This window comes from Lathyrus oleraceus, chromosome 1 (assembly GCF_024323335.1).
Source record: "Lathyrus oleraceus cultivar Zhongwan6 chromosome 1, CAAS_Psat_ZW6_1.0, whole genome shotgun sequence".
NCBI lineage: Eukaryota > Viridiplantae > Streptophyta > Magnoliopsida > Fabales > Fabaceae > Lathyrus > Lathyrus oleraceus.
Window position 1 is genome coordinate 9367787 of NC_066579.1, and position 10068 is coordinate 9377854.

General features: G+C 35.5%; 1 protein-coding gene across 3 annotated transcripts; it reads left to right on the plus strand.

Moving 5' to 3' along the window:
* The first annotated feature begins 6260 nt into the window (after positions 1–6260).
* On the plus strand, positions 6261–9840 carry LOC127122722 (uncharacterized). 3 transcript variants are annotated; one of them, XM_051053139.1, is made up of 10 exons: positions 6261–6340; positions 6435–6506; positions 6625–6724; positions 7021–7201; positions 7569–7641; positions 7730–7909; positions 8408–8505; positions 8835–8923; positions 8999–9193; positions 9412–9840. In XM_051053139.1, exons 2-10 carry the CDS (start codon positions 6464–6466, stop codon positions 9584–9586), a joined length of 1134 nt encoding a protein of 377 aa, XP_050909096.1. In that variant the 5' UTR covers positions 6261–6340; positions 6435–6463; the 3' UTR covers positions 9587–9840. The 3 variants fall into 3 exon arrangements, with proteins under 3 accessions (XP_050909096.1, XP_050908996.1, XP_050909045.1); XM_051053039.1 differs by having other exon boundaries at positions 6329–6506; XM_051053088.1 differs by lacking the exon at positions 6261–6340 and having other exon boundaries at positions 6362–6506; positions 9020–9193.
* Positions 9841–10068: the final 228 nt, after the last annotated feature.

Here is a 10068-nt window from a genome sequence, read left to right on the forward strand (position 1 = left end):
CTATGTGGTCTCCCTCACTCAAACATTGGCCACACGTTAACAATCAGAGTTACCAGAGAAAACCAAAAATGACCCCTTGGGCCTACTTTGTAATTAAAAGATAAGTTTTAATAAAAATGAAATAAAAATCTATCTTAAGAAAAACAATAAAGTTATATGAAACTTCATTTTTATTTATTCCTTCTTGATACTTTGATAAATAAAATAAAAGGGCTAAAAAATAAAAAGTGAGCATGAAAATACTCAAAAAATTAAAATGAAAGTACGAAAAATATCAACACGAAATAAACTTCTAAAAAACATACAGGTTTTGATCAAATTTTATAAAAAATGACAGGTAAAAAGGCTTAAGTTATTTAAAATGCGATTGAAAAAAGTAGCGAAAAAATAAATCGAGCATACGAGGTTAAACTGCACGAAACGTAGATTAATAAAACTAATGTTTGCAAGGTTAATTTGGAAAAATTTCTCACGTTGTTTTGGCGCACATTTGAAAATTGATTCAATGCAGAGATGTAACAACTATGATGAATGCATCGAATCCGTGATTCAAGGTCAAAATAGGAGTGTGACAATGATTTATTAGAACAATTCAGAAATCTTGATCTTCAATATGCATGGAGTCAAAATGGTGTGATGATGAGAAATTTGAATGTTACTTAGGATTTGAGGGAAATGATTCGACAAAGTAAATATTGGATGATGAGTTGCAACCAAGGACAAACCAATTGGTTTTTTTCTCATACTACAGATGAAGTTCTCATGTTTAATCAAAGAGTATATGTTTTGAAGGATGCGGAATTGAAAAGAATGGTCTTAGAAGCGACACATAAAAGTATGTTCACCATTCATCCATGTTCGTAAAAAATGCACAAAGATCTGAATAAGCATTATTGGTGGCTTGGTACGAAGATAAGTATTAATGAGTATGTATCTAAATGTGTAGTATGTCAATATGTGAATATTGATCATCAAAGATCAGGTGGATTGTTGCAACCATTAGAAGTCTGGATGTAGAAGTGGGATAATATTTCTATGTACTTTGCAGTAGGGTTACCACCTACTCAAGGTGGTTACGACTCGATTTGGGTAATAATAGATAGATTAACAAAGTCAACTTATTTTGTGGCCGTGAAAACAACGTACAAATCCATTCATCTTGCAAGATTGTTTATCGCGGAAATTGTAAGGTTGCATGATATTCCCTTTAGTATCGTATCAGATAGAGACCTGAAGTTTACCTCAAGATTCAGGGGAGCATTTCAACATGTTATGAGTTAGAAGTTATGTTTGAGTATGTCTAATCATCCTCAGACGAACAGTTAGACAGAGAGGACGATTCAAACTTTAGAAGATATGCGAAGAGCATATGTGCTTGAAATGGAGGAAATTGGAAAGATCTCTTACCCTTGATTGAATTCGCTTACAATAATAGTTATTATGGGAGCATTGGTATGGATCCATATGAAGCTTTCTACAGAAGGTGTAGGATATTGGATAAAAATATGGATACAAAGAGGTGTGTGTGTGTGTATGTGGTGGGGAGGGTGAATAAACCTTTTTCCCTTAAGACAATTTCAAAAAACATTTTAGGTGCCATAAACAAAGTTTAAGATTTTAAGAAGCGCGGAAGAAAAACACAACAACAAGAGAGCTTGGAAGCATCTAAATGAATTAACTAAGTGAAATAATACAAGACATTACTAAGAGCTTGATTGATTCTAATGCAAGTCAAACCAAGACAACTAAAGTTGCTTTTAACTAAAGAAATTTAAAAACTCTTCACATAGATATTCTATCAAGGCATAATTGAACTCATGATAATTCTTTAAGATTGATACACCACAGACCTAAGCTTATTCATGAAATCTCTATAAGCAAAGTCTATCGTATATGACATACAATCAATGCAATTATGAAAGTTTGGTGGCGATATTATCGATATTTTCCACTTGGATTTATTTTCCCCTTGGATTTTATCCTTACCCATTTATTTTCCCCTTGGATTTTATCGATATTTTCCCCTTCCTTCGAGAATAAATAAAGTTTGGTGGCGATTCTGTTGTATCTTCGAGCATGCAATGCGCTCAGGTTTTTTTTCGCGGTGCGACACCGACATGTTCCGGGTCAACTTAGAAAGAAGTTGGATGACAAGGGATAGGTAATGATTCTTGTTGGATATCACTCTACCGGTGGTTACAAACTGTTTGATACTGTTAATATGAGGATCGTCATCAGTCGGGATGTTGTAATTGATGAAATGAAGCAGTTGCAATAGGGCATAACCGGTTACCAGCAGTCTGTAACCAGTTACCAGCAAGCTGTAACCAGTTACCAGCAAGCTGTAACCAGTTACCAGAATCCTATAACAGGTTACAGACACAATTTTTTTGATTATGAGGTAGTAGGAAGTACAGAACAACATGTCGTCGAAGCCCGAAATGAAGGAAATGTCAGGAGGTCAACAAGGAAAAGGGGTTTGCCTTAGAGACTTCAAGATTGTGAATTGTTTCGTGACAATGAGGTCAATGATAATGGTAATATCATTCACTTTTCACTTATGGCCGAATTCAAACCCGTTAATGCAGAAGAGGCCTTAAGTGGTTCAAAGTGGATTTGTTCTATGAAAGAGGAGCTGCAATTCAATGAGAAAAATAGTAATTGAGAGCTAATTAATCTACCAAAAGGGAATAAGGAAATTGGTGTGGAGTGAGTGTTCAAAGTGAAGGAAAATACTAAGGGTGAGATAATCATGCATAAGGCTCGATTAGTGGCTAATGGATTTTTGAAAAGAGAAGGAATACACTTTTAGAAGGTATTTGCACTGATTGCTAGAATTGAAACCATTAGGCTTGTTGTTGGTATCGCAAATAACCACAACTGGCTTATTTACCAAATGGATATCAAATCAGCGTTTTTGAATGGACCACTTGAAGAGGAGGAATATGTAGGACAACCCTCTGGTTTTGTTGTGAAAGACCAAGAGCTGGAATTCTACAAGTTGAGGAAAGCGCTATATGGTTTGAAGCAAGCTCTAAGAGCTTGGAATAAAAGAATTGATGGTTTCCTAAAGGACCTTGGCTTCAAGAAATTTGTATCGGAGCATGGAGTATATGTGAAGACATATGCTAGTGAAGGAGTAATAATCCTTTGTCTATATGTGGATGATTTATTGATCACGGGCAACAATGGTGAGTGCATTTCAAAGTTCAACAGTGAACTTATGCATGAATTTGAGATGACATACCTTGGTCTCATGACTTATTTTCTTGGTATTGAGTTCCACAAGTCCAAAATGGGAATGCTCATGCATCAAAGGTGATATGCTTTTGAGATATTGAAAAAGTGTGAAATGGAGTATTGCAATGCTGCCATTTCTCCAGCTGAACCAATGTTGCAATTGTCTAAGAATGAGGATGAATAAGATGTTGATCCAACTCAATATAGGAGGTTGATTGGATATTTGCGTTACTTGTGCAGTACATGATCGAACTTAGCGTTTAGTGTCAGTATTGTGAGTAGGTTCATGGAGAGACCGAAGGTGTCTTATATGGCAGCAAAATGCAATTTGCTCGATTTTACCAATTCTAACTGGTGCAGATATAAAGATGATCAGGAGTCTACAGTTGAATACATCTTTATGTTCGATACAACACCAATCTCTTGGTGTTCGAAGAAGGAATTGGTAGTTACACTCTCATCTTGTGAGACCGAGTGCATTGTCACTTTGTTATGTGCATGGCAAGTTGTATGACTTATGAATCTATTGGAGGAGTTGGGAAACAGTGAGGGTGAGGCTGTCACACTCTTAGTTGATAATGTTTTCATGGTTAATCTTGCTAAGAACCCAATTGCACATGGGAGGAGCAAGAACATTGAGATGAGGTTCCATTATTTAAGGGAACTTGTTAGTGATGGAAGGTTACGATTGGGATATTGCAGGAGTGAGGACCAAGTTGTTATTTGCTGATTAAGGGGATCACAAATGATGTATTCAAGAGGTTGAATATGAGAATGGGCATGGTAGACTTGCAACACTTGAATTAAGGTGGTGTATTGAACTTTATGATGTAATTCAAGTGTTGTAATCGGTTACCACGGGTGTGTAACCGATTACAACTGATGTTGATATGCTTTATAGTAGCAGAGATTAGATTTTTCGAAGATGTAATCGGTTACTAGAAATGGTGTAACCGGTTACCACTGAAGCTGAATTGATTTGTTTAATTTTAAGTGTCAAGTGTAACCTGTTACCCGTTTTGGTGTAACCGGTAACAAGCCTGAGTTTTTGTTTTTTCTACTATCGAACTTGATCAAATTATTTTCCAATCATTGTGTAACTTGTATATAAGTGTTTAGAGTGCATTTTCACCTTGGTTAATGCAAGTATGCATTCTCACCCTCAATTCTCTCTCTCTCTCTCTCTCTCTCTCTCTCTCTCTCTCTCTCTCTCAATTCTCCTCTTTCACTCTCCACACACCAAAATTACTCCACCATTGTTTCATCAACTTTATGGTTGCTTGTTCTAACAAAATGATCTCTCATGTTCAGAGTTTTTTTTGTTTGTATTTTCTCATTACTTAAAAACTTTTATCCTCCGACATGTTTGCTGGTTAAACAAATTTTCTTCTTCATTGCATTGAATACAAATTATAAATTGGATGTATGATATAATATGGCTTCTAAAAATATTGACGGATGCATAATTTTGCTTTGAGGAATGGTTTTGAGCTTGAACCTTTCTTGGTTACCTTTTCTTAGTTTAATGAAAGCAAATGACAATGTTGGATAATTGATTCAAGAGAGCAAACTCACCAATATTGATGATATAGAGAAACTCATACACATGCATTACATGAATTCAGATTTATCAGAATAAATCTCATTGAAATATTTCTCTTAGACATTTCATCAAACAACTTCTGAGCATTTTCATAGTTGTCTGTTTCACCATTTTCATGGCTTATGCATTCACTCACTAGATTTTCTAATTCAAAAAGAGGTAACATAAAATTGAAATTAAATGAACCAACCTACTTTTGTGTCATTATTTTAGCATCAAAAAGTTAACAATGTCAAGTTTATATAAAACAATATCCCTCAAAATTAAATACTAATTAATTCACGAATGGAGTAATACATGTTGTTATAAAAAGTTATAAGTTGAGTGTGTTTTCTTTCATTACTCCTCCTCATGAAGCTGATATGTTGTGGGCATTTTCAGTAACTACAATAAGTGAGTTTCTGCTAAACCATGTTTTCTGATGCTATTTATTTGGATTACTCTTTCTTAAGAATGTGTAATTGAGCCTAACTCAACCCTACAAAACCGTCTAGTAGGGTGAGGATTGTCTCCATTTATAAATACATGTTCAAACCATAGATTATCCGATGTGCGACTCTTAACACCCCCTCTCACGCCCATATTTGCGTATGGGATGTGAAACTAAATGGTGGATGCCCCAATGGATCTTAAATGAGGCTATGATAGCCTATTAGAGTTTAACCTAACTCATCTTTACTAAATCGAATTAAAAACTAACCTATGAGGTGAGGGGGTCACTCTATATAAACTCTTCAATGCTCTATCTCCAACCAATGTGAGACTTGCGATTTTCCCAATACACCCCTCACGTCCAACACTCTTTTGCGCTTGGTGTGTGGATATAAACGATGGGTGACCCATGGTCATATGGATAGACTATGATATCATTTTAAGAATATGTGGGTAGACCTAACTCAACGCTACAAATCTGGTTTGCAATGTGAGGATTGTCTCCACTTATAAACACATGTTCAAGTCATATATTATACGATGTGAGACTCTTTTAACACCCCCTCACGCCCAGGATTTACGTCTGGAGCGTGGAACTACATTGTGGATTACCCAATGGATCTTAAACGAAATTCTGATATCATGTTAAAAAATGTGGTTAGACATAATTCATTCATATAAAACCGACTTATAGGATGAGTATTGCCCCCACTTATAAATACATGTTCAAGACATATGCACGCAAGTGCAGAGACTAATCTCTGGAACTGTGTAAAACCACAATAGACGACAAACTCTTCTTCAAAAGATTTAACACTGCTACGTGTTCAGAACTATATTCAAACTCAGAAGTTAAGCTCGAAGAGACCTAGAATAAACCTTGGAGTTAAGTGAGAAGTTAACCGGACAATTGTTTGAAGATTTTTTTTATAAATACTAAAATCAAAATTTAAATTATTTATAGGATCGTTGATTCTAATACATGTCTAAACAAAAGACTTTAGACACTAAGAAATTTCTATGATAACGACTCGTTGGAAAGAGGATTATGTAATGCACCCTCAGGTTCAAGCGACCACCGTAACTATATTCACTATTACATTACAACTACTTTCCAACCCGACCCCTTCTCTCTCTTAACTTACCATGTTTGTTTCAGAATCCATTAACAACAAAAACGAAACAACAATGAGTACCATGGTCTTTAAGGTTGCTGTCTTGGGTGGTGGAAGTAAATATATTATTTTTTATCCTCTCTCTACCCAATTTATCATTTTTAAATTAACTTTTTGGATTTTAGCGATCTAACATATGTATATAAATATGATGATAATGAAAAATGGTTGCAGTTTCTGGAGCCGTCTGTGCATCAACTCTTGCTCGAAATGGGGTTTCTGTTACACTCTTTGAGTCAGCTAGAGGCCCTGGTGGACGCATGTCCCAGAGAAGGTTCTTCGCTTCTTTTATTAATTTCTTCAGATTTATATTATTATATTATTATATTATTGCTACAGAATTTTGAGCTTTTGATTTCGTTTAATTAATTCATTTATTTTTTAAAATTACTAGTGGTGTGTGACTTGTCGGTGTCGTGTTTGTGTCAATGTCGTGTCTCTGCGTATGTGTATCTTTTAACCTTTGTTTGAAGTTGGCATTTCCTTCTGAATGATCCTGGAATTCCTTTACATTGGTTTAGTGATGATTTGAAAGATGGTTCTAAGTTTTCTTATTTTCTGGAAATCCAGAGAGAAAACTGAAGATGGAAAGGAGCTGCATTTCGACCACGGTGCTCCGTTTTTCTCAGTTAGTAAGCCGGAAGTGATGCGTCTAGTTCAAGAATGGCAGTCGAGGGGTCTTGTAGCTGAATGGAAAGAAAAGTTTGGCTCATTTGATTTTCAAACCCTTAAGTTTGACAACATAGAGCAGGTTCAAGGGTATTCTGCATATGTTTAAGATTGATAAAGAAGTAGTTTGGTATTTTATTGTTATTCGTTGTTATTGGTGTCACTAACACTTCTGATTGAAAGTGTGTCCGACATCGACACATGTAGTTACTCCATTTTCTTAATTTATTATACTTGTGTTAGTGTCTTATCCGTGTCAGAGTGTCTGTGTTTCGCAGTATATTTTAGTTGCACAATAAATATTAGAAAAAAGATGGAATATTTAGGGAAAGTCTTCATTTGTTTCTTCCATTTTCAATATTATGCAGAAGACATGGCTTATGACTGAGCCAAGTGCATTCAAGATCATATTTAATAGAATAGTTTTTTCTGACGGGCATGTTTTTTAGGAAGGATTAAGCAAGAGATTTGTGGGTGTTCCGGGCATGAATTCAATCTGCAAAGCATTATGCAACGAGAATGGTATCTACTTGATTACTTTTGTTGTTCGGAGTTGACCGTGTACTCAGTGTAAAAGCTTATGGTTATTATGATTATTTCTGATTGTTAGGTGTGGAAAGCAAGTTTGGTGCGGGTGTTGGAAGAGTTGAATGGTTGGATGATGAGAAATTATGGTCATTGATAGGAGTGGATGGACAAAGTCTTGGTCGGTTTAAGGGACTCGTCGCATCAGATAAGAATATAGTTTCTACTAGGATTACAGAAGTTACAGGACGGTTACCACCACTTGGTATGGATATGCTTTCTAGCCTTCAATTTCTTTTTAAATTTTTCATGTGATGGGGTCTCTTAAAAGGTTCTTTTTGTTAGATGCGTATACTGTATAAGCTACTCCCTCCGTCCCACAACCGTCCCTAAAAGAGGCGTTGATGAATAATGACTTCACAACCTCTTTAATTGTACCATCTTTCTTTGGTCTTCTTATTGCATCTTTTTGATATATTTGATCGGATTGTGGTTCTGTCTAATTTCATGCTTCAGTGTCAAGAAGCTTTTATTCCAGGAGGCATGAGTATTATTTTACTGTCATCTGTTGTTTTCTTCAAATTGTTAGACTTGACTAATGCTAGAAGGATGCATTATTTTGTGTCTATCATGTTTGTTGAGAAAAATATTGGTTGTTTGTTACTTTATAGATTCAACTTGATATACTAGAAACTAGATAGCTTGAGATATACTTTGAATGTCTTACCTTCACCTATAGAATTTGTGATGAACGATGATGCAGATTTGAAGTTGCTGCCCGGATTGTCAGAAAAGTTGCACAACATTCCTGTTAGACCATGTTTTGCATTAATGCTGGCATTTGCAGAGCCTCTGTCAACGGTACGATGAAGCTATACAACTCCCAAATGGTAGTTATATTCTTTAGTTTGCTAATACATGAATTTTTTATATGACTAAGGGCCGTCTTAAGGTTTTGGAAACCCTGCGTAGGTTAGTCACGGTTCAACTGTGGTAAAACAAATCGGGCCCCTATTTAACCATGTTTTTAACCGTGACAAATATTTTATGAGCGTGTAGTTAAATTGTTTATCCAAATAGGGCTATATATTAAGTCATTGTTGACTATTATAATTTTTCAAGTAGGAAAGAACCATTTTTGTGATGTAAAATCAATGATCTTAATCTACAAAATCCAATTTTATGTTCAGATTCCAGTTAAAGGCTTCTCTATTAAAAATTCTAAAATCTTAAGCTCGGCTTACTGTGATAGCAGCAAGCCAGACCGTTCTACAACAAGGTATTTCTTTGATATTGCATCACTCGATCCGATCATTTAAATATATATAGTCAGACTAGTTTCCATTGCTTACAGGGTTGCATCCTTATTTTACAGTGAAAGATGGGTTCTTCATTCAACAGCAGAGTATGCAGAGAATATAATCGCTCAAACAGGACTCAAGAAGCCCTCGGACGCCACATTGAATAAAGTGGCGGAAGAGCTTTTCCAAGAATTTCAAAGTACCGAGGCTAACATATCACAGCCCTTTTTCAAGAGAGCACATAGATGGTAAGTAACTCTGAGTTGACTGATATTTCACATGTCATAAACGTATATAACATTTCTAAGAGCCTTGAGACTTGAGTGTTAGATTTTATAGAAATAGGCCGAAAACAACTTATAGTCGTTGCCGTAAGTTGTTTTTATAAGTTCTCTCAGAGTCTTGAAGTGTTTATGTCGGTAGATAAACTCAAATAAGTCGATCCAAACTGAGAACTATTTTGTAGGGGGAGTGCATTTCCGGATGCGAGTATTGCGCAAGAGGAGAAATGTGTTTGGGACAGAAGCAAGAGACTAGCCATATGTGGTGACTTCTGTGTTAGTCCGAATGTTGAAGGCGCCATAGATAGTGGTTTTGCAGCAGCCTTAAGGCTTAAAGATATTAGTGCAAGCTCTCTATAGTTGTTAAAGGATTGATGAAGCTATGCAACATTATCATTTATAGTTCTTCTGTAAACTTGGGTGTGTTTTTGTTCAGGCTTATTTTTTCTGGGAAAACTTGTTTAGTTTTTCTTGAGGACATGGCTGTATTTATATATTTCTGACTTCTGAGAAAATAAGGTAAATGTATGTTATGTAGAGGATGGCCATATTTACCATAGCTGTGAATTTGTGATCATGCTATTGTTGAAAATGCAAGTTGAGTGATGAGAATATATTCTAGTGCTTACAAAGATTTTATTTTAGAATTTGGATTGTGCTTGTCTTATCCAAAATCCAAAATAGTTTTTAAAATGGGGTGTCATTTTATATAAAATTTTTAGATCCGACTTTTAAAATGAAATGTGTGTGTGGGTTGATTTGAGTTGAATTTGATCCGAATCATGATCAATATCATACAGAAGAACTATGGTTTCATGTTTGAACCATCGTTCTATCGCATA